The sequence below is a fragment of the Clupea harengus genome, chromosome 9, assembly GCF_900700415.2.
Source record: "Clupea harengus chromosome 9, Ch_v2.0.2, whole genome shotgun sequence".
Taxonomy (NCBI): domain Eukaryota; kingdom Metazoa; phylum Chordata; class Actinopteri; order Clupeiformes; family Clupeidae; genus Clupea; species Clupea harengus.
Window position 1 is genome coordinate 5,210,420 of NC_045160.1, and position 25,344 is coordinate 5,235,763.

General features: G+C 44.9%; 1 protein-coding gene and 1 long non-coding RNA gene across 4 annotated transcripts; one reads left to right on the plus strand and one right to left on the minus strand.

Moving 5' to 3' along the window:
• Positions 1-21,105, minus strand: c2cd3 (C2 domain containing 3 centriole elongation regulator). 3 transcript variants are annotated; one of them, XM_031573152.2, is made up of 33 exons: positions 20,921-21,105; positions 20,139-20,408; positions 19,848-20,005; positions 19,381-19,565; positions 18,906-19,051; positions 18,384-18,519; positions 17,971-18,120; positions 17,630-17,777; positions 17,386-17,480; positions 17,023-17,223; positions 16,674-16,771; positions 16,426-16,544; positions 14,518-14,643; positions 13,634-14,146; positions 13,065-13,216; positions 12,527-12,770; positions 11,878-12,061; positions 11,409-11,592; positions 10,936-11,114; positions 10,515-10,650; positions 9,668-9,936; positions 9,474-9,554; positions 8,683-9,345; positions 8,025-8,360; positions 7,529-7,667; positions 6,293-6,357; positions 5,585-5,790; positions 5,000-5,133; positions 4,373-4,516; positions 3,831-4,036; positions 2,641-3,559; positions 2,177-2,285; positions 1-411 (listed from the first exon to the last, which is right to left on the minus strand). In XM_031573152.2, exons 1-33 carry the CDS (start codon positions 20,970-20,972, stop codon positions 280-282), a joined length of 6,879 nt encoding a protein of 2,292 aa, XP_031429012.1. In that variant the 5' UTR covers positions 20,973-21,105; the 3' UTR covers positions 1-279. The 3 variants fall into 3 exon arrangements, with proteins under 3 accessions (XP_031429012.1, XP_012695401.2, XP_031429013.1); XM_012839947.3 differs by having other exon boundaries at positions 4,373-4,519; XM_031573153.2 differs by having other exon boundaries at positions 287-442; positions 4,373-4,519.
• Positions 21,106-21,269: 164 nt separating this feature from the next.
• On the plus strand, positions 21,270-21,894 carry LOC122133158. The gene is made up of 2 exons (XR_006152569.1): positions 21,270-21,502; positions 21,580-21,894. It is a non-coding gene; the product is annotated as an uncharacterized LOC122133158 (long non-coding RNA).
• Positions 21,895-25,344: the final 3,450 nt, after the last annotated feature.

Here is a 25,344-nt window from a genome sequence, read left to right on the forward strand (position 1 = left end):
TATCTTCAAAAAGCTTTATTTTTTATAAAAGCACATAACGCCTTTACCTTCTTCATAATACAAAATGACTGTACATATACTGCACTCTAACACCATTCACAGTCCCAAACGTATAAAAAGCCACAAACAGAAATAAATTATGCACAATAAAACACACATACACACACACAATATCAACAGTTCTGACGGAATGCTTAAAATTATTGGCAAAAATACACTTACACGTATACACACACAGAGACACAACACACACACACACATTAAAATTAAGTAAAAGTGCTAATGTTCATCCTTGAAACGAGATGCAAATATCTTTGCTATTCTCTTGGTCTCCTCTCTGTTGGCTGCTGAGGGCGTGAACTTTGGTTTCGGACGAGTGCGATGTGGAACTCCAGTAGTGGGAGATGTCTCCTTCAAGAGGAGAAACAACACCCAATCAGTGCTAATTAGAACAAACAAACAAACAAACAAACAAACAAACAGTTGCAGGGGGCTCTGAGGGATTAACTCACATGAACATACATGGTGCACATACAACATACAACAGGTGGCAGCGAATTTCATTGAAACATTTCTGATCAAGTATCAAGGACTGATCTATTAATTAGTTATACGGTCAAGATGACTGAATTATACTAGACAACTACCATGCTCTTCTGTATCAAAAACCCAGCTCTTAACCAGGTAAAACTGGTCTCTGCACCTATGTTGCGTGTTGTGTGTGTGTGACAGGCACACCATGTCGGTCCTGAACCCGAGGTCAGACGTGCCAGCTGAACTCAGGAATATCTTGGTCTCTACTGAAGATTTATATATGGCATAACATACTTGTTACCTCATAAGCAGGACTTCGTGGAACTGGGGTCAATGCAAAACCATGAAGGGGAGAGACGCTTGTATACTTTAGGACATCAGGTATCGTACAGCTTACTTGTAAATTAACATGAAATGCACCATCAATGAATCACAGTTACACCGAAAATACGAAATGCTCTGAATTCTTTAAGATACAGCATGACCATAGGTTTATATTCCTACATGTCATGGTCATGCTGGTGGGGGCAAGAGACTCTGTGCAGCTAAAGGTCATAGGGTGACGTTTGTGATGTGTGTGAAGTGTGTGACAACGGCTTGTGTTGCATGATGGGGTCAATGGAAGGAATTCTAAAGGCTTGGGAGGTACCTCCAAAGTGGCACAGTTCAAAGGCTGGTCATAAGCCCGCATGAATTCTCTGCTACGAGCTTCGCATGGGACCACATGACCACATGATAGCAAACATGATAGAACTTTTGGGGACCCTGTCATGATATGACATGACATGTTTGCCCATGGACGTACTTCAGGCAAATGCATACATGTGCATGGTATCATGCAAAATGGCCAGCAGGAACCCCTGAAATATTCCTACAACTCAGATTCCACACGTCACACTCTCCTCTGACGTCTACTATGTTTGGCTGTGTGTGTGTGTGTGTGTGTGTGTGTGTGTGTGTGTGTGTGTGTGTGTGTGTGTATATATATGTGTTGTGGTTGGCTGCACCTCCTGGGGTGCTTGAAGTCTTGGCAGACGCACCGGAACAGGGTGACCTACTATTAAAGTATGTTATTTAATAGCAATGACAGGAATAGTAGGACAGGTGTAAGCTGAGTCAGCAGGGCTAAAGTCAGTGTTACTATGGCCTGGTCTATGTTGGGGAAAACATATACAGTATATATACATCGCACCGCTTACTGGTGAGATTGCATGGGAATGACGTACAGACTCTCAGAGTCCAGTGGATGACTAAGACTTAAAAACATATATCTAACAAAAAAATGTGTCAGGATGTCAACCCCCTGAGGCCAGTGGAACCCTGTGTAACTCCTATGCTACTACTTTAGTCTACAAAACTTCAAATCAAATCACCTCTCGTAGAATACATAAGTTAGACAACGCCAGGTCCCTTTCTAGAGAGTTCCAGTATTATTTTGAAACCATTTGGGTGGCACTGGACACTGTGTGTTACATATAAGACTGTGTTACACTAGAGATATTTAAACCCATAGACTGTGTTACCCTTGAGATATTTAAACCCTTAAGACTAAGCTTTACACTAGAGATATTTAAACCCAAAAGACGGATGTCTTCATGAATAGATATAAAAACTAACCGACTGACTGTAAGTGTGTGCTTACTGGTTCTGAGGTGGCCAGAGGGAAGATGGGGGCCAGGCGTAGGGCTCTCATGGAAGCCTCTAGATGCTGAGTGGGAAGGAAGAAGTTTGGAATGTCCATCACATCATAGCTATGGAACAGGTTAAGGAAGATGATGATGATGCTTGAAGCAAGTAGGATCTTTGCCAAACCTTACATAATATGCATAGTACTAGGAAATCGTATACGACTGTGTGGGTCGTAACTAACAGGAATGGGTAGGTCCAACTTAAAAAAGATCCAAAAACGTTGCCAACTGTTGACCAACACCACCATACACACTGCCCCAGGCCCTGATCCAAAACTATGCTCTGTAGTATTATTAGACATTAGACATATCGTCCTCACATCATCATAGTAAACTTTTTAAGAGGAGAGTACTAGAACATGAAGATAATCATAAGTCCAAAACATATTAGTAAGATGCGATCTAAAGAAAAGGATACAGTTTTTCTTTCCGTTGGTCGACGTCAGCAGCAGAATCTTGTTTTGGGCTCGTGCTGCATTCACTGCTGGCTGACATCACTGAGGTCTCCCCCTCCGCGTCTGGGCAGCCAGGACCCCTGGGAGTAGTCGTCTCTTCAGTGCCTGATGACAAATCTCCATGCTGAGTTGGGGACATGCATTCCTCCTGCTCTAGTCTCTCTGGAGTTCTTCTAGTCTCAGTCAATGTGTCGTCTGCATCAGAACCCCCTGCATCTGAGGCTTCGGAGTCTGAGTCCTGAAGCCCGTGTGGTTTAATGGACGTGTACGCCAGGAGGCTCTCCATCTGTGAGGACTCTCTTATGTGCCCCCTCTCCTCCTCCTCCAGACTTGACCTCCTTAGGCCCCTCGATGGCCGCTCTTCCAGCTCCTCCAGCCCTTCCAGGGAACACAGATCTGGGTCGGACGCCAGGCTCGTCCAGGGGCTGGTTCGGTCCGTCAAGGAAGTGACATCATTCAGGGTACGGGGCTCTAACAGGGTCTCCTCAAACTCCTCGTCGTCGTCCTCCTCCTCCTCCTCCTCCTCCTCTTCATCCTCCTCTCCCTTTTCCTCCTCAGGCTTGTTTTGCTCCTCTATCTCTTCTTCAGAGAAGCACCCTTGGAGCTCCTCAAGAGAGGGAGAATTTCTGTTGTCACTCTGAGGCTCCTCCGCTTGTACAAGAAGTTTGCTCGTCACAGTGGGGTCGTACGAGGTCAGCGAGGGGTCATCACCCTCAGGTGTTCTACAGTCTCTCGGGGAGAACGGGGGAGAGTCTGGGGCTTCAGAAGATGGAGGCGCCACCCTGGATCCAGCCTGCTGGTCTACAGATGGACGGGCTTCTCGCTCAGGGCGTGGGGGCAGGCCAGAGAGGTTTGACAAATGCGTGTGAGATTCACTCAGACCTGAAGTGAAGGAAGGAAGCACAAAAGAAAGGATTCATAGAGGGGAAAAAGGGGAAATTGGAGGGAGAAACAAAAACAATGAATACCGGACAGATGCACTCAGTGTAGAGTACTGTAGAGGTCAAAATATGCACCCTCCACCTGGCTTCCACATGAAGCTTTAGAAACACCCAATCTGCTCCTGGTTGGACATCTTGCAGAAATACCTCTAGTTGTAGGGACTGACTTAGAGTGCTTATTGCAGTGTGTTTCTGCTGCGAGGGCCACTCACCGCTGATGATGCTGTTCACCTCCCCCACCAGGCGGCTGGACTTGAGCAGGAGGTGCTGGGCGTCTGCGTCCGAGTCCGAGTGCTCCACCTGGCGCTGCTGGGGGGCGCTGCTACCCCCCTCCCGCTGGCTCAGTGTGGGGAAGGTGGGTGTGGAGAGCTTACTGCTGAAGTAACGCTGGATGTCGTCCAGCTCGCTCAGGTTCCTCCTACACAAAGGCATCACAGGCCAAGGAGATAAAACTTAGATGCACTTTGGAATAGGCAGGCCTTGTTGCCATTTCACAAACTATGGTATGTGCTTTCGCAGAGGCTGATAGTCATTTCTTATAATTATATGCCCCTTGCAACAAAGAATTCCTCAGGAGTCACATTACTAAGTAGATCTGCCATCCTGCAAAATCCAATACATTTTTCTCCAGCCTCAGCACCCTCTCCTCATATGATGTACTATTTTCAACATGTCTTTGCTGCATTAAATATCTCCTGATGTAGATGATGTGGTGTTGTGTATACTGGTCCCCCAGAGGCCCTGGGTTCAGTACCTGAGTGCTGAGAAGAGGACGGAGCGGCTGGGGTCGGAGTCTCCGGCGGAGGTGCCAGGCTGTGGCGCTCGCTGCTGCCCCTCCTGCAGGCTCTGGTGGAACAGACGCACATTGTCCACGTGCTCCTCGTGCTGGTGGCTGGATCTGCTGTGATGCCGAAGTAAGAGCTTATGGAGCCTGTGGCATCCGTCTCACCCACGCCCCATCGCAAGGTTTACAATGTGATCAGACACATAGTTATGGAGGTGCATCCTCTGATCCCATGGTTCATCGTTTAATCAAGAACCTTGATAGCAAATCATGCTCTCAAGAATCATTTATGTTGAGAAATGGATTTATGAGATATGTGGTAAATATGAAGAACCCTGAAAAGATCTTGTCTACATAACCAACCACTGGCTGGCAAAAAGACTTCCAAACAGAATCTTAAAGGCTTGGTGTGTATTTTTTTTCTAATTGAAGTAAGGTGTAATTTCCTCTGTAACAGATAACAAAACAATCTGTCTACAGTACTGACAGAATAATGACCTAAACATAAGGAAACTCACAATCTTCAAGTAAACACAAACACAAACGCTCAGCTGCCTCAGCACCTCTGCCGCTGCCGCTGTGCGAGTGGAGCCTTACCTCTCAGGCCGGAGGCGCTCCAGGCGCTCAGGGGAGGCGTTGATGCGCTGCTCCGTGTGGCGGCTGATGTGGCTGGGGAAGGAGCTGTAGAGGCCCGACGTCTGGTAGCACAGCGGGAGACCGCTCAACACAGCCTACCACAAAAGCACCAGCAGACATTAGAGATCTCAGTAGATGCTAGGGGGCCTGGGAAATACTGGGGTTCAGCTCAGACATTAGAGTTCTACAGTTCCAAATAGGTAGAGTGATGCCACAACACAGCTGCCTTAACACAAGCACTGACTTTATGGCATAAAGAAAATAGCTTTCCTCAAGCTTCCTCATCCTCATGTTTAAATGATACTTATTCAAGACAAGATAAAGATAATAATGGGTTGTGGGGCTAAAGGTAAGACCTGTTTCTGGAGTAAGATTCTTGTTCAGGTCACACCTGAGGCTAAAACATGACTAAGATAACCCCAAGTCTTTTGACTTTTTAATTACTTAGCAAGTAATTCAATGTTTCTCAATGTTTTACAAATAGCAGTACAAATGAAGCAAACACAACTGTGAGACTACCATAAATAGACAAGGCACCCTTCTTACGCTGGAGTCTTTGGCGGCCTCTACTGACGGGGCCTGCCTCTGCCCCCGGAGCTCATGCACGCCCCTCAGCGGGGCGATGGCCACCTTGAGCTGGCCCTGGCACTGCCCGCTGAAGTCTGTGATATTATACCAGCCGCAAACTGCCTGGAACCCCGACAGCAGGGGAGACAGGTCCACCGTGGCAAAGCCGATCACGCGCTCCACGTCTACCGGGGATCGAGGGGGAGAGACAAACACAAGGAAGAACACAGCGGGAACACATTAGTGCCTGTTGCATTTGGGCAATGTTACGGTCTTAGTGGGACCACAGGAGGAGTAGGAATTAAAGGTGTAGTCCTCAACTCTGGTGAATGGTTGTAGATATCTGAGCTCAACAGCCAATCAAATGACACCCCTCCCTCCCACCCCTCCTGAGGCAATGTGTTGATTGGTGGGAATCGCACTTTGTGTTGTGCACGAACACCAGCCTTTTATTGAGCGCACACACTGGAAGGACAGCTAGAGGTACGCGAGGAGAATTTCACTGAATTTATCAAAAAGTGAAATGGATTACAATCAAGATCTGCACCTTTAACAAACTGAATACTTTTTAAACTTAGAAATATGCGTTTCTTAGAAAGCAAGCAAAGGTTAGTGTTGTCCTTGCAAAAGCCAACAATACGACACTGCAGCAGTGTGTGTGTAGAAGCAGACTCTCTGAGAAATTACCTCCTTTATGCCAGACTTTGAACACCAGAGATTGCTGAGGATCCAGCAGCAGCTGTTTGGAAAGCCTGTGAAACCACAGAGGAGAGAGTTCTTTATTGTTCTGTGCCTACATCAAGCATTATATCATCTGCACTGTGTCTAAAACATAAGCCAACTTTGAGTGTGAAGAATGCTGCACTCTGACACGATACGTGCATCTAAACTACCTATTTATCAATGTTGGTATTTCACCCTGAAGACAGATGACTGAGGAGTGTTTTTGCTCCTGGGAAATTTAAGGGATCCATAGTCAAGGTATACATCTGGGTATTTTCTGATTTTGGTTGATGTAGTGGGTTTACTGCTTGTACTGAATCAGAATCATTTGTAGTGCCCATCTGTGGAACTTTTGCACCAATTCAATATTTCTCCATTCTCAAAGACCCAACGTAGGTTATAGGTCCAGAGGTAGATTTATATTACACCACATGACATCTGCCGCATGGTAATAGGTGATTTATTTTCCTGTCCCATCACATCTGATTATTTTTACGTTTCTCAATAAAATGCAACGGGATCCCCTCTGGGCTCACTGAGGCCCTCTAGTGGTCTTTTAACTGGTAACTGAGGCCACCACTGTCCACACATCATCCCCCAAAAATGTACAAAGTTCAGTGACTGGAATTGTGGTGCAGATGTAGAAGAACTATCCATAAAACCTGACTCAACTGGAGGGTGGTAAAAGATTAAAGCAAATTTGGAGGTTGCCTAAGATATGGGAAAAGGTTTTTATGGTCATATGAGACCAAAATAGAGCTTTTTGGCCAATCATCAAAGTGCCATATGTGGTGTAAAGCAGCTTGCACACTACCCCGACAAACGCCAACATTCTCCAACTAACGCCAACAAACACCAACAGTCGGGTCAGTGTGCGCCGGCAGTTGGTGTTAGTTGGAGAATGTTGGCGTTTGTCGGGTACAGTCGGAAGAGTTTAACACTGCCGATGCGTAAAGAAACACCATCCCAATTGTGAACCTCATATTCATATTGCATATTTCTCCACTGCAGAAACTGGGAAACTTTTTAGAATTGAAAGGGATTAGTTTTTAATTGATTTACAAATAACTTATTTAACCCTTACAAATATACAACAGCATACGTGTTCCCAATGGCAATACTGATTGTTCCAATCGGTGTATGTATCTTTTCTAAAAACAGATGATGGTGATGACTTTCAGTGGCGGTAGTGCGACTCACAGAGACTCCTGCTGGTGATCCCACACTGGGCAGCTGCTGTTCTGCACCACGTCAGTGGAGACGGTGCCCGCAGGGCCGGCCGTGGCGTAGGACACGCAGTAGCCTGGCACCCCTCCGCTCCGCTCAGAGAGCGGGCATCCTGAGGACAGACACACACCAGTACAGTACAGGTCAGAAGTGGAAAGGGCAAAACAAATATTTTTCCAAAAGTAGACATCTGAGAACACTGAGAGAAAAAAAATTAAAATATATATAAATATATCAACAAAGCTGTCACTGTAGAGCTCAACTTCTCACTGTGAGTAGACGCTGTCATTTCTTTGTTATTTATCTTGTCAAAACACATCTTGTTTTTCAACAGACCTGATGATTTACCCGCCATCACTCATAACACCTTGTGTTTTACCCATTTAAAAGGTAGCAGCCAGAGGAGCATATCATTTGTCTTTTCATCAGAAGACTCTGTGGTGAGCCCATCTAAGCCCGTGTGGCTCACCCTTCAGGCTGAGGTGCATAGCGCGGTCCACTGTGATGGTGACTTGGAAGGTGTCCTCCTCTCTGGCCTCCGGGCCGGGTGACGTCGGGGGCTCCCTGCTCATGGCCGTCTTTGTGCCGGCACGGCTGTATGTGCGTGACTGCCGCGAGGTGCCCACCGTCGCCAGAGCCTCCCACTCTTCCTCCTGCTCCCCCTCCTCATCCTCAGCGGGGGACAGCACCCCCTGAGGATCGCTGTCGTACTCTGCCACCGCGGGGCCGGGCGTCATGGTGATGTGGACCCTGATGGCGGCGCCGCTGAGGTCGGCTGCAGAGCGTCTGAAGAGGGGGTACACACCTGAGGGGGTCCAGCAGGGAGAGAGGCACAAGGATAGCATCATCAGTGGCCAAATACAGCAGCCAGGCTTATGATGAGACTAAAACGATGCAACTGAATATATTTAACAATCTATATGTTCAAGAATCATAAAAAAAGTTTTGTAAATATCACAATATAATATACAGATTTTTATGAGCTGAGCACACACACTAGTTGAATACTGATGCCAGGAAAAGTTTTATGGCCAAATGGTGATGGCAAATTCAGAGCAAAAATACGGTAAAGAAACCCAACAGACAACAATAATAATCAGTAGACCAGAAGCGAAGAGGAGACTTACCACTGATGGTCTGCTTCTGTGTGGACGGCCTGGCCAGCGCTGAGAGGTCTACGAAGGCTGATCCCACCAGGCAGTCCGTGTCGCAGGGCCGGTTGCCCTTGCCCTTCCCATAGGCAGCCCACATCTGAACCTCCAGCCTCTCCTCCCGCAGGTACCACCGCAGTGGCTGACTCTTCCTCAACCCCACCGTGAAGCAGCCCTCGAACGCCACCGTCGTCATGGCTACCCCTTCATCTTGCCCCTCGTCATAGTCCTCCTCATCTTCCTCCCCGGCTCCTGGTCTCTTGTCCAGGGTCGGGTGGCGGAGGTCGGAGTAGCAGGAGTCACGGTCATAGAGCTTGTACCTGAAGTAGCAGTAGGTAGAGCGCAGGAGCGAGGAGTCGCCAGGGAGGACGAGGCAACGCAGGGGGAGCCAAGCGCGGGGCACGGACACGGACACGGACACACTCCTCGCTCTGGCGTGGTCATCATCAGCATCTTCACCATCGTCTTCATCTCCGTCGTCCAGATCCCAGCCGATGCCACGGGCGGCCTTGACCACGCGCTCGCGGTCAGAGTGGTGTGCGAAGCTGAGGGAGAGCTCCAGGCCTCCCACAGAGCACTGGGGAGCCTGAGTAGGGCTTATGCCCTGGGGCAGCGAGAGACCAAACCAGCCAGATATCCCTGTATGTAGGGGAAAAAGGCAACGGAAAACAATGCATACATTTAGATAAAAGATGCCAAAAGAAGTCAAAATGGCCAACAGATTTCCTGAGTTCTGAACGGGATACTTTATAAAACAAACCCCATACCTGTCCGTTTGTGAATGAGATCTGCCAGGGGGATCCTTATAGTTCCCAACACTGCCTCTTTAGACCTCGAGGCACAAGCTCCTACAGCATCAAAAACCACATGAGAAATGACACCGGAAAAAAACCCACGTTAGATAAATCATTCAGTGGGATGTTATGTTAATATGCAGCAAAACCGTCCCTGTCCCTCTCACCCTTGCGGTGGTCCCGGTTGTGAACGATGAGGACGGCCTCGGCATCCTGCAGCAGCTCGGCCAGGCTGTGCGTGACGGCCCCCTCCCTCTGGACCAGCAGGCTGCAGGGCACCTCCACCTGGTGGCTGAACTCAGGGCAGAAGGTGGCCGCCACCACACGGGTGCACACACGCTCGCTCTCAGACAGGAAGGACAGCTGGAGGCTCGCGTACGCGTTCACACCGGCGTCGGCAAAGTAACGCAGCGAAGGGTCAACAGAGGCCACAGCACTGCAGGGTGAAAAGGGGGAGAGAGAGAGAGAGAGAGAGAGAGAGAGAGAGAGAGAGAGAGAGAGAGAGAGAGAGAGAGAGAGAGAGAGAGAGAGTGGAGTTGAAGAGTAAGATGGGCTTTACAGAACAACCAAAAACTGTAAACAGTAGCGATGCACCGATACCAGTATCAGCTATTGGGGCAGCACTGTGCTCATATACTCATAATTCTCCAATATGACTTCATGGCAACATTATGATAAACTCAAGGCTGCAGTCAGGAAGTGTTCTGTTCTTTTTTGCTGCCCCAGGAAGCTTGCCAACCAGAAACAGTTGGGTAGGAGAAATTGATAGAATAATGGCTTAGGCAAAATTCTAAGTACTCATATTGGTACTAGGTATCGGCAAGTACACAAAAGTAAGTACTTGCACTCTGTGTGAAAGAAGTGGGTGTATCCCTAGTAAACAGTTCTGTGATGGAAGATGAATGAAACATGGAATCTCATCCTAACTATACGTCTGACTCCGAAAAGAGGAACAGAATAATCTAGCAACGTGCAGTGTGTGTGTGTGTGTATATAATGTTAAGCAGGTCTTACCGTGCCGCAGCTTTCAATCCTGCAGCTCTGTGTATCTGCACCAGCATAGTGACGGATCGCCCGGCCCCCGTCCCGCCTCTCGACCCGGCACTTCTGAATGGTCGATGCTTGTACTGAATGCTCACGTCCAGGAACCCTGAGCACAGGAGGGGCAACATGACTAAAACACAATGCCCCGTATATACACAATACACTACACAAACACAAACTGTTTATAGGAGTCAGGTAGTTGGAAGAATGGGTTGTGTGGGTAAGTACCTGGCTATACTCTATGTCTGTAAGTCTGTTCAGGTCAATTACAAGTATCTGATGATGGTTTGGGTTTGTGCGTGTGTGTGTGTGTGTGTGTGTGTGTGTGTGTGTGTGTGCGTGTGCGTTTGTGTGTGCGTTTGTGTGCGTGCATACGTGTGTGTGCGTGTACCTGAGGGTGGAGGCTGATGAGTGGTGTTGCCCTCTGTCCTGGGTATGAGTGGCAGAGAGAAGAGCTGTCCGTCTGTCTGCTGCTGCTGTTGCCTCTGCATGGTGACCATCCCACACAGCTTAGACAGCAGCAGCAGCCCCTTGGCCACGTGCTGGTCACGCACGTTTGGGTAGTAGTACCTGCACACGGGAGCGAGGAGGGAACCAGCCAATGGGAGATCATATTGATGAGTTTCACTGATATCTGATATCTTACAGTTGGCAGAGATGTATTTCACAGATTCTGCAAGTTTCTCACTAGTTCTGCTTGATACTTAACAGTCACATGTGGATATTGTGGATATTCATGACCAAGAACAGATGGTGCCCTCTAGAGCATTGTCTCAGTACTACATGTGGATCATGACCAGGACTTTTACAGACACAACCACATCTAGAGAGAGAGACACTCATACACACACACACACTACTCACCTGCACCACACGTCGAACTGGATTCCCCCTCCACTGCGGAGGCCCTGGCTGGAGAGGGAGCTGAGGAGGAGTTTCTGGACGGGCACCCCGGGTGGCGCCAGCAACACGTGGGTCTCACTGTGGCCAAATATGGGGTCAGGCACACATAGCGTGGTGGCCGAGCGGAACGGCTTTAGGGTCACACCTGATGGGAGAGGACAGCAGAAGGGGGCGAGGGTGAGTACATCTGCATGACCTCTGACCCTCCACCAAACCCAATAGAAGGCCATGTTCTCCACAGCACTGATAATGGTATGAATAGGAAGGTACTAACAACTCATTCACAACATTGTTTTGTGAAAACTGTAACACAACTCTCCACTTCAGCTGTTCATAGCACAACTTGCACATTACAAATGTATACATTAGACATGAACAAGGGCTTACTGCTCTCTATGATGTATACATTAGACATGAATAAGGGGCTTACTGCTCTCTATGATGTCGGGATCAGCTTGTTGCTTGGACTCATCCTCCTGGGTGGGGAAGGAGTACTGGACGTAGCAGTCTGCCTCTCCCCACACGGTGGACTGCAGGGGGGCCAGGCCTCTCACCTTCTCCACCCGCACCACGAACACGTGCTCCGTCAGCGCCTCAGCCACACCCACACTCAGCTGCACAGACACAGGTTAAGAGTTCGGACTGCAGCCCAGGAAGATGAAGGACACATGATTCAATCATGATTCTTGGGTTACGATACGATTCAAACACCATTCTTAAATTATTTGCGATTCTGGGATTGATTGCAATTTTCTCTCTGTGACAAACCACAAAATTATTATAATATGTCAATCTTAAGGGTAAGCATAAGTGTTACATTACCTGCCCTGGTGTGAACGACAAATTAAAAAGCTACGGCCTATATTTATTGCCTCAACATGTAAACAAACAGATTGATAAACTGTGTCTGGAGATACATGTATAAGATAAAATTGCAATTAAATCACCAGATCGATTATTTTAGACACCCTTACAGTAAATGTAATTTGAAATGTTGCATGTGACTTTAGTTAGTATAGCAGTGAGTATATTAAAGAAGAACAGCAACAGCAAGAAGGTTTTTTTTAAGAAGGTGGTACCTTTGTGTCTCTTTGAGGCAAGTGGTCCAATAAATGGCTGGGTCGTGGGACCTGGGCAACCGGGGACATTTCTTCCTCCCTCGTCCTCTGCACTGACACAATCTGCTGTGCCAAGCCCATGGCCAGAAGGACCCTGAGGCTGCCCCGCACACTGCCTGAAAACACGTCTACGATGGGCATGTGGCTGTCCACCGCCATCACAGGATACTGGGCTTGAAGGAGAAGGTGCGTGATTTTGTTATCCCTGTAGACAATTGAGATGAGTAAACAGATCAGTTCTGCATTGCGCTAATAACCTGAGACAAAAGACAGAAACAGTTATTATTAACACTTCATAGCATTTTGAGCTAGTTACAGGCTTTTGCACTGTGTGGTGCTGTTTATGCAAGCTCCTTTGAGAAATGCACTTGCTGTTTTGAAAATGTTCAGGATGATTTGAGAAATGTAGCAAAGCGACTGAGAAAAACTGTGACACTATGAAGGTGTATTAAATGTAGAGCTGATGACCGGTATGAGATGAGGCTGGTTGGGGCCTGACCTGAAGGACATGTAGAACTGGTGCAGTGGGAGTTTGACCAGCCCCAGCAGCTGGTCCTGACTCTGGCTGCCAACCTTTTGCCACACCTCAATCACCATCATGTTATTCTTCATCCGCTCCAGCAGGCGCGGGGTTAAAGCCACGGGAGCCACCTGTACCACAGACACAGACACAGACACACAGACACACACACATGTAAGCACACATACACACAAATACACAAGCAGAGACACATGCAGACACATGCATCCATCTAAGAAAAACATCTTAAAATCATTTTTATTGGCCCAGTTCACTGGAGTGTTTTGCATTACTTCACATTTTCCCATGATTACGGAATATTATTTTAGGGACCGACTTGGCTTCGCACTGCACTGCGTCTCTTGTTATGCGGAACTTTCCTGGCAGGAGACAGACCTCCAGGGATAATATGAATCATAATCCTCCAGTGCACGCTGCCAAGTGTCAGCAGCAGAGGAGACAGTAGCCAGCAGACACTTTTATAATAACATAACACCAGTGATGCGTCACTCATAATAAGTGCTATCCTAATTATATAAATACCTCACCTGTACGAAGCTGAAGGCGGGGTTGGTTTGGCCCCAGCTGACCACCGATCTCGCAGTCTCGTCCGAGCCGAACAGCTTGCAGTTGAGGTAAACATTGGGCGGATGCACAGACGGCCCGCAGCTCAGGTCCTTCCCATCAGGCACCATGAGTAAGGCGTGAAGCAGCACCTCCTCGTCCTCCTCTGCCAGCTCCACCCCCTCCGCAGGCCCTCGTGGGGAACTCCTTACGCCCGGGCGAGGTGGGCTGCTCGTGAGATTGGTTGGCCGAACGCTCTGGCTGAAGGAGACAGTCGGCGCTGGGCTGGTATCCCTCTGCGACAGCCTGCCCTGCACCGCTGGGGGGTCCCGCTCAGAGCCTGGGGCGGTGGACTGGGGTCTGGAGGAGGGGTCAGCCCGATGGGGACTGAGGGGTTTACGCGAGACGACGTCTGAGCTGAGAGTGCGTTTGGAATCTGCTGAGGGCTTCTTCTTGGTTGTGAAATCCTGACTGTCCTCAGCCAGCAGGACTGACACCTGGGGCACAAGGCCAAAGAGGGTAACAGCCCAAATTACAGCAGAATATGACAGATACAGCAATGTGTAACACATTTTAAGTATTTTAAGTATTCCTAAAGTGTGTGCGAGCTGCTAACAAGCTTGCATGCACTCATTTCCATGCATGTGTCCAAGTTATAAATCCAAGTGCATGCAAGCATGCTACTGAGCCAATGCTCTGCTTTAATTTAAGGACCATTTGGCAGCACGCTGATGCCACTTCACAGGCCTTAGAATAAGGGCCTTAGTGTTAAGAGAGTACATAAAATCAAGAGGGCTCATAAATGCTCTACTAAAGCCATTTTAATATGTAATACGGAGGTAAGCTGTCTGTGAGTGCCTTGAGTTACCTTCATGGGGCCAACTGTGGCAGCAGATCCCTGAGTGCTGTGAACAGGCAGTGAAACAGTATGGCCGAGGTCCTGGCTCTCCAGCACAGAGCGCAGTGGGAAGGCAGCTGTGCCAATGAGAACAGGCTGAGGACATAGAGAAAGGGAGAATCACTCATGAAATCAGGACCACTTTGAATGTTTCAAATAATGAGATCAGTGTTTCCCCTACCGTTATACTAGGGGGGCGCCCCACCCCCCCAACGGCACCCCCCGCCCCCCCTGAAAGGTCAAGTTAATTTTGTTCAATTTTATTTTCTATAAAGCGCCAGATCACAACGGAAGTAATTTAAGGTTACCTTTCCTATAGAACAGGTCTATAGCTTGTTCTTTTATTAAACAAAATAAATAGCCTTATGTTATTTACACGACGGCATGTCATTTCTGTCTCTACATGGTCGCGCGTTTACAATTCTCTGTATCGCGCATGGCGGAGTTCCGCCGCGATGCACACACACACACACACACACACACACACACACACACACACACACACACACACACACACACACACACACACACACACACACACACACACACACACACACACACACACAGGTGAGCACGCTCCCACCAGCAGACAGAATTGGGCTTAAGAATCAGTGCACAGCTACGGACACTTTTAAGCCTTAAAAAACTAATATCCAGGCGTTTATGAATCCGGCAGAGATCTTTTCCTAGGTAGGGTCGACAATGAGGCCCAATGAGAATGGCTACAACAGACGTGGAAACAGAACGTACGTACAGAATGTCCGCACCGAAAATTCAGAAATAGATCTGGCTTCCATTTTTTATCATTTTCCGCGAGTTGTGCGTGGCCCTTTTTACACAGAGTCTGGTAATGAATCTATGAAATGTAACGAAAATTATTTATTTTGCTGTGAATAATGAAGGAAGCAATAAATCCGATTATTTGCCAAACCCTCAAGAGCTGTTGCCATGGAGATTTAACATTACTTTCTGTTTGAAGACAAGGTAGCAGCTAGTGTTGAAGAATGGATGACTTGAAATTGGATGACTTTAAATTAATATATGAAATTGAACATCAACACCTATACGGATAAAATAAATAAACAAGGATAGCAAAACAGATTGATAAGCAATGAGAACGGCAGAAACACAGGCAGGACGTCAGATGACGAGACGGATCATAGTGACACAGGCTGTTTGTTTTTTTCGTCATATGAAGGCTGAGACATTCATAACATTTTATTCAGTCTTACTGGTCCTTTTGTAATGCCAACATGTGCACTTCGTTGTGAATAAGTAAAGCCTATTTTGCTAAATTTTTGTAGTCCTGGTAATCTTTTGTTTGGCATATTGGTGAGGTTATTAAGAGGACCATTTCTCAATCGTTTTGTTCTTGATGAATTAATGTTTGTTTATTAATCAATTATTTTTCAACACATAACTCAATTATAATTACAAAGAGGACAATTCACAACTTTTTATCGCAACTTTCACTTGTTTCGTCAATTTAATTGCAACAAAAACCTAAAAATAAAAACTTTCATTGCAACTTTTTGGAAAAGCTCCTGCGAAATCAGGAATTTTAGGCCGCAAATATTTCAAAAAATGTTCTTCCAGAAGCCCAGAAAGATACACCACTGCAGCGACAAAAGCTGCACACTTTGTGGATAATTGTCATAAAAAGACATGTTCCGATGTTTAGTTGTTATATTGACTGCTGTCATTAATAGAAACACATGAACACCATGATTCCTTTAAACGTTTGTGTCGGTGGCCACGCCACGCCGCGCACCGTGCCGCAACCCCCCCCCCCCAAAGCTGTAAACCTAGGGGAAACACTGGAGATCATATTTGTTCAAAATGCCCTGATAAAGGGGCCATGCTGTTCACCAAACATACCTTCTTCTGAGTACTCTTCCTGGAGTATATGTTGAAAGTGAGGTCTGTCTGCCACCACTTCTCTAAAGCAGCTCCATTGAAGTGGACAGGAAATACAATGCGCTGCAGAAACTTCACCACTGGGACAAAAAACAAAAAACTAAAAAACTTTATACTAGGTAGCAAGCAAATGTCACAAATAAGTTATCGGTAGAAATTTAGGCAAATTAATTTAGCATGGAAACTGTACTCAATGAGAAGACTCTCACCTCCTCCAGTGACTTTGCTGGAGACCACTCGAGAGAGCTCTGACAAGGCAGTCTGACTGCTGGGCGACACGGGGAACACATACTCCACAGAGTAGGAGCTGAGTCCGATGAGAGATACATTAACACATCAGGGTCAAGACTTAACACGGACATGTAATATATAGTTCTGAATAGTTTTGAACAATCAGAACACAAGATAATTATTGATAAAATAGATTTTAGATAGATTATATACATAGATGAAACAGATTGATAAAATAATTGATAAGATCTGAGCTGAACAATTCTCTTTGTTTGCATAGTCCACTTCATGTCCACAAGTGACTGAAAGTGAATCAAAGCGCAGTACCATCTCTTGGTGGAGAGTGGTCTGGGTGGCCTCCCTCTGCCCGTTATCTTCTGAGGGGTGGTGGGAGGGCTGTCTGCCGGGACAGCCAGGGAGTGAACGGTGACCCTCGCTAGACGGACTCCCCCCAGAGTGGTGATCCGATCCAGGCTCAGCCCCGCCAGCAGATCCCTGCCCTCTGGAAATCGCTGGTCCTCTGGGGTTCTGTGTAGAGATCAAATAATATGATCACATTAAATGTGTGGATTTGATCAAACTCTTTATCACCCAACAGTTCCTCTTTAGGCATCCCATGGCTGTTTTTAATAACGTCTACTATCTTCCTTAGATAACTGCATTACAGGTCCCTGTGGAAATGTAACTGACCTGTTGTGTTTGGTGCGTTCTCTCTTGTCTCCCAGGTTACGAGGGGACTTCCCACCGTCCTCCAGTTCTCCATCATGGTCACTCGAGTCACATATCTAGAAAAGACAGGCCGCAGCAAAAGCATATGTGGTGAAAGAGCCAGGCACATGCTTTGCTCCAAGTCATATTATGCTTGGAGATCGTAATTTAAGCATGTGAAATTGTTCTGGCTGTTCCCTCATCTACATCGCAGGCGTTTACTGACCGGAGCTTTGTAGAACAGGTTCTCCAGCAGGCTCTCATCATACTGCGGGTCGTTGAGCTCGCTGTCCAAACACAAACTGCTGTAAGCGGACAGAGAGGCAGGAGGGGAGCCCTCTCCATCCCAAGCCTCCAGCAGCGAGCCATTTATACTGTAGAGATAACCAAGGATGGGGCAGGACACAGGGAGTTGTTCATCAATCTCACCACTTGATTGCTAATAGGAATAAGCATCTATAGTCTATGGAATCCATTTCCACAATATTACACAGCCAGGTTAAAAAAAAAACTCCTAGAGTTGTCCTTTTAAATGGTTCTAACGCAGTGGCATCCGCACTGTCTTACCTGCCCAGCAGCAGCTCCACAGCTCTGTGCTCATTGTCTGCTGTGCATTCTGGTACGTCAGGTGCGGTGGGACTGAGTGGGCGCTGTGGCGGGCTGAGGTCAAGGTTCAGGAGCTCATGAAATAACCTCCCAGATGAAGGGAGAAGTGGCCTGAGCAGGAAAAACACAAGATATACCAAAACATGAGTTTTATACCTAAACCTACATTAACTGAACTATAAGAATCATGCAAGGTAATCCCCTGAAAATTTAAATCCAAAACAGTTATAGTTACAATTTCATGTGGAATATTAAGAAGTATCCTGAAGATGCATATAATACAGACATCACATTTTTCGTAATGATAAATAGGATCTTGGAGAGAGGCCTGTATAAAACTGACTTTGCAGGCTGTAAACTGCAATCCTACTCACGGTAAAGAGGTAGATCTGATGTTGTCTTTCGGCAGGGGTAGTGGTGTGTCCTTCAGAGCTAGGTCACAGTCCAGCTCAGTCCTCAGTGTCGACATGACCATGGCTTCTCGCAGTTTGCTGCCACGCTCAAGCAAAGCTGGAGAAGGAAAAGGCCATTTCAAGACACCACTTGGTTAGCATGGTTAGCCTGCACACTTGAGTAACATGGCCACTATTTACTGCAGCTTTTAAAACTCAAGATAATCCATACGCTACAGTACACTGCATGTCTTGATTGTACCATGAGGTGCACTGTGTGAAATCACCTAAATGATTGTATGTTAAGGCTCACAGTCCACTGTGCTACTGCTGCTTCCCTTGTGATATGACCCAGCAAGACCCAGAAGTATTACATCCCTCTCAACGTGTCCATGCAAATTGAACATCTGTCCATGCAAGTATTACATGCGTCCATGAAACACATGTGCCTTGTGATTTAGATACAGCACCACTTTTACACAAATGGTTTTCTTTCAGCCTAACCTGATAGGAGGTCATTTGATTGTGGGCACTGAGCAGAGCAAAGGGGACCATCTGGGGCTCCTGTAGGTTTCTCTCCCTCCAGTCTGAAATGAACGTGACTCGACAGGCCACTCTGCTTCTCCTGGAAGTACAGGTGATCCACTCCTCTGCAAAGTGGATTAATAATAACAATGACCATCGATAATGCAAGAAATAGCATAACATTGGTTTTGTTTATATAAAAAAAAAAAAAAAATCTTCAGGAGACACTACGTGTATATAGTATTACATTTGGACCATTTTAACACTGATATAGACTATTACGCTTGAGATTGAATTACAAATTATACACAGCAATACCATTGACTAGGCTATTTTTTTATGTCTTTGAAATGTTTAAACACATAACAAGCTCTTGTTTGTGAACACGGTTCATAAATCTAGCAAACACTTTTCTCTGCCATGCTGAGCCTGTATTGCCCCCCTGACTACTTACCGTGGTGTATGAGCAGTACTGCTAGCCAATGACTCCTTGCCGGAGAGAGATCGAGGTCTGGATGGCACAACCAGCACATTATGGTCAGACAAGGTTTTAGGAGCGGCATCAATACTCATGTCAGGGGTGGGGACTGAGCTGCTGCTGTCATAGGATTCAGTAAGAGGCTCCAACGCAAGCATGACCTGAATGAGGATTCAAGTAACATTGCATTTCAACATGCAAGCGTTAAATGAGAGAATATTTGATGCATTTGTATACTAGATGTAGAACCCAGATAATATGTACAACAGGGCATACGCTTTTTTTCCGACTGAATGCAAGCACCATTTTGTAAAACAGCACAAAGGTAAGAATAATGCAACTTTCAATGCACTGTGCACAAAAGCCACTGACACACACAAAGCAACAAATCACTAAATAATTATGATTTCTGAGGTGAAATAGTCTCATCCCTCTTCACACACCTGTAACTCTCCCATTTTTTCCGACGTAGGAGACACCACCGTGAAGAAGCCACTGATGGAGTTGGACAGAGAGAGACGTGATAGTCCAGTGATCTGAGCTCGTGCCACAGGCAGATGGTCAGGTTTGGTCACAACGTCCAGAACTAGAGTGCCCATATCTAGTGAGTAAGGACATTTGTTTAGTCAACAGGTAGAGTTTTCTGCATTTTACATTTAGGTTTTTGTACTTCTGAATTCACCACGTCACCACAATAAGATAAGGACAAAACGCAAGTGTGATTTCAGTTTTACCTGTCAAATAGGATGTGAACTGCTTTGGCCCACAGCGGACAGGAAAGCGGGCAGTGGACTGAATACCCTTCTGTGCCACTAATGACCCATCCCTCGGACGGAACAGGGTTCCAGAGCAAGACTCTCCCCACCATCTTATCCTGATCTGAGGGTTCTGCGGGGGTTTAGTAATGGTCCACAGGACCCTGCTCACGGTCACTCGGAGAAAACACCGCAAATGGCCCTCCACAAGCGGTGGGAGGCTTGTTGAGGTTGACACATCACTGGGTACTGTCAAAAGATGTGTTGTTAAGTTACGACTATGACAATATTATCGGTAATTGTAAAGGCAGCGGTCGGGCCAATTCATTCCTCCAGCTAATCTGCAGCAAAGTTCACAGTGAGATGTGGCCTCTTTTGCTTTAACAAACACTTCTAAAAAGATGAGTATTAAACTGCCTCGCTAGGTAGATATCATATGCTAGCTAGCAAGCTAAATACTAAACCAGCTTCAAAGCTGTATTAACGTTAACTTTTGACAAACTTAGTCAGCCTTAGGGCAAGTATAGTAACCTTTGCCTACTGTCTCCTTGCAAGGTACGCTTTCAAATGAGATTAAACTACCTTTGAAAAGCTTCTCGAAGCTTAGCTTACCTCTATTTATAGTATGTTAATTTACTAGCTTGCTTTCACTTAGCTTAGCAATTTAGCTACTTTACCGAATGACAACAGCTCAATCTCAACTGTTCAATAGCTAACGTTAGCTGCAGATGTCGACAATGGCAAACTGGTGCAAACGTTACCTCTCTTTCTGTTGACTCCAGCCTTTGTAGATTTTATTTTTTTATTCTTCATTCCTTGCAAATGTGCCCAACTTGTGTAAGAATATCACATCCCTTTGACTATTTACTTATGGCTTCGTGTACAAATGACAGTTCATTACAAACACTCCGCGCAACTGAGCAACAACGCTTACAACTTTTTTTTCTGGTCTTGTCCTCCAATCAAAATGCGAGTGTTTCACTCAAGGAATTATGGGAAAGGCTCTTTCAAAACAGTCGCGCCAGCTGTGGGCTGCACCAGAGACGTTCGCATGATGTCCTAAAGAAATAAGATGGCAGGCAGGAAAGAAGACTTTCGATCAGCGTGCAAATTTAACCAAATGTCTAATTAACAAAGAATAAACGATTGGCAGTAAATGGTTCAAGCCATTGCAATGGTATATTTATATGGTTAACAACAAGGCTATTCTGACGTCGAGATATCATGAGTTTATCAGGCTAATTTAGATGGCAGCACCATGTTATCGTCCAAGGGCCCTGATCACTGTTTAGGCATGTACAATTGTGTGATATTATGTGTGATATATTCATATGTATTCATACGTTTACCATTTAGCAATAGAATAATTTATTTACATAATTAAGTATGACTGTAATGGCTGTTCAGTGATTTGGCCTAGCCATTAAGAGCCTGGATAGCCCAACATAGGCTTTTGAAGCAGCAGTATTGAGTTTTGGTCTAAAACTAGCGAGCTACCTACGTAAAAAAAAAAAAAAAAAAACAGACATACAAACAAAAAAAAACATGCAAAACTTTGCAAACACCAACTACAGCCAAGTTGGCACTGATAAAAGCTTGCTAACTGCAGGGTTCCATGGAATTTAAAAATGACAGGTGCATTCATCTGTCCTCCACACGACCATATATCATCAAAATGAATTTGATGATAAAATTAAAAATAGTTGCTGATAAAAAAAAAAAAAACTCAAAAAGTGGGAATTGTTGCATAGTGTTGCTTTAAATAGGGCTAGGCTGTATGTAAAACAGACTACCCATTCTACAAAAAATGACTAACAGCTCTCTGTTGGAGTTTTTATTTGATCTGCTCTGATGGGTAACAAAACCATGACAATTTAAATTACATTATTGTAATTGGTTTATTAGGGTTAAAGTGTTACTATGGACAATGATATTTATTGTGTGGTAAAAAAAAAAATCGTTGGTTTGCTTGTACAAGATATGCCGGCTGGTGATTTGGAATGATGGCCTTCTGTATGATTTCAGCAAGTTCCCCAAGAGGAGAAACAAGGCAAAGGGTAGTATGCCAAGTGGAACATAAGGGCAACAGAACCTGCCATCATCAGTGGACCCTTCAGCCGTGACTGACCCTTCAGTTACAGTGCAGGTCATTTCTTTGCATAGTTAATTATTTTGCATTATTTATAGTATGCCAATCCATACTATAAATACTATTTGTAGAATTTACAGTGTGCCAATGCATACTGTTTGAAGTGCTTCTTATTTAATAGCTGTCATGTTTTTGGAGTTTTTTCTGAAAACATTTTAGCATTGTTATGTTTCATACCTCAAATGATATACAGTATAATGGGTTGTTTCATTACTTGTCACCTGTTGAATGTCCTTTCCGCCTGGACATTTATTGTTATGTTTGTATTACTTTCAGGAAACCAAGCAGACGGCTACAGCCTGCCGTTCCCATGGGCACCCTGGCAAACCTATCCAGAAACGTAAGGACATTGCTACTTATTTCATACAAGGCTCAATAGCATCTCTCTCTTTCTGATGATTTTATATAATACAGTTTGCGCAAATTCCTATATGTTTCTCATGGAAATTATATTGATGGTGTAATTTTGTTCAAAATTCGTAGTAAATCCTATTTGGAAATTTATCTGTAGAACTGCACCTTATTTTCAGTGCTGATATGTAATAACTCACCATGTCCAATTATGATAAAATATGGTAAATCATTTGTCATCTGTGTACATTCATAAGTTCCAAGGGCATAGGGGTGAGATACCAACATTTAAACATTAGTAGACATAATGTCAAGTGTTAATTTGGCCATTGGAAATACAGTTGATGGGAAAAAAACACTGATTGGGAAACTGTGTGAGTATCTTTTGTGACACAGAAAATGGTGATGGGGTGTCTATTCCAGTGTGAAAGAAATTAGTATCTGCTGTTCTTAACTTCTTAATCTTAACTATTTGTTCTCCTTCTAGGCACTGTGGTAGAATCAGAAAAGGATTCGCCCAGCTCACCAGAAACAATAAATGATAAATAATAAAATCAATCATGTAATCACTTCAGGTTTATTGAATCAATTGATTTTTATTGGAGTTTTTGACAAATGACAAAGTTTCAATATGTAAACCAGAGTAAATTAGTGTAAAGACCTGGCTCAGATCCACAGTATTGCTTTGTTTGTTTGTTTTGCTTAGTCTTTTTTGGCCGACTTGATTTTTTTTGTATTCATTATTTTGTAGTGAAAAGGCTTTAAGCTACCATGCAGTAATCTTGTCGGAGATTCCTTCATGACCACTAGATGGAAGCATTTACCCTGTAAGTCTGTAATTGTCATGTAGTTAAAAAAAAACATTAAACCAAAATAAATAAATAAAAGAAAAACAGAAATCCAATGACATAATTCTGTTAGCATTCGGTCATTGACAAACACAAAAAATAAGTATGATATACATTCCTGTTGTGTGTGTGTTTCAAGTTAATTGTACAGCCATTTACTTGGACAAACAACTTGGCCATTATAGACTAGTACAAGAAGTGTGGCCATTATAGACTAGTACAAGAAGTGTGGCCATTATAGACTAGTACAAGAAGTATTTGGATAGTTTAATGCAGCTAACAGAACAGCCTAACAAAACAATCTTTTCTCTGATTATTTTAAACTTAAAGTGACCCTTGCGTGAGTCATTTTAGTCATTTAATGCACATACTTTACAACATTGTGTGGCCATCTTCTTAGCTGGTGGCCCCTTGTAAGTTTTTTGCATGTAAAACTGGTCTCCCCAACCAGCTTTCCATATGTGAAATTCTATGCTGGGTTGGTAATGGGGTTATTCCCTTGCCCAAAGCTGACCTCAACTGCTGCACAGTCATCAATTCTTAACAACCTCTGTCTTTGGCATGGACTCTCTGAACGTTAGCGTCTCCATGGAAACATAACAGTAGACCCACATTGTGCATGTACGGGGTTCACAGTTCTTTACATTCTCTTCCAAGGATGGCCATGAAGTCTAATTACAGGGTTGGATTTGGTTTAACAAGTATGTATCAATGTACTGTATACTGTCTGTGAAACAGAAATGCCTTTTTAAGATTTAAGAAGAATATGGAACCGCAGATTAAATTGCCTGCAGAACACAGCTACCTATTTCACAGATCACTTTCAGGGTATCACAGGGTGTTTTTGACAATAGACTATATTTTTCTTCAACATTTCAAGACACAAAAGAGGACTGAGCATGAAGACAGATACATCATTTTCACATTTTCTTTAAAAGTCTAAGTGGAAGAGATGATAGAAGTATGAGAGGAGAAATACTATGTGAGAGATGTGAATTTTTTTATATTATTTAGTTTGAAAGTGTCCCAAGCTGATGATAAGTCTGCTGAGGTCCAAGTTCAATATATTACTGAGTGGAGAGATTGCGGAAATGTGTGGAGGTACAGGTTATTTGTGACAGATATTAAACGTCTCATATAATTCAATTTAACAGTCTGCTGAGGTCCAAGTGCAACACATCTATGTGTGGAACTCCGGAAAAGACAGGAGAGGGCTCAGGACTTCATGGCAGTCTTTAACAAAGCAAAGTAGTTTTTATGAGCTATGCTTTCTGTCACTGAACATCAAGCATAGAACCATTTTTTCAAGAGCTATCATTGACACAAATAGGACTTCTTAATGAATAGTCTTGTTAAGGGATGTCCTATGCAAAACATGTAATCACCCACTGATACCTGTGTATTGTCAAAAATGACATTAATTATCATGCTTTTATGTTTAACTCCTTTCAAGACAAACTGGTATATTTGTGTCACTTAATATCACCACAGAAAAAAAAACTTTGTAAATAAATGATGTGCATATTTGAAGAAGTGATGAGTAAGGGAGAGGGTCTGCCTGAATCACTTCCAACATACCATAGCCTCAAACTATGAATCCATGAATAGGGATGTCAAAACATCTAAAACCTTTCATGTTAGCAAACAGACTTATCTTAAATCAAGTCAAGCAGATACCTGTCCATTGACTCCAGGGGGACAATCACAGTGCTGAACGTGAATGCAGCTAACAGCATGTGGCATTCCAGCAGTAACAAGGTCTCTCAGTTTGTGTGCGTGTGTGTGTGTGTGTGTGTGTGTGTGTGTGTGTGTGTGTGTGTGTGCGTGCGTGCGTGCG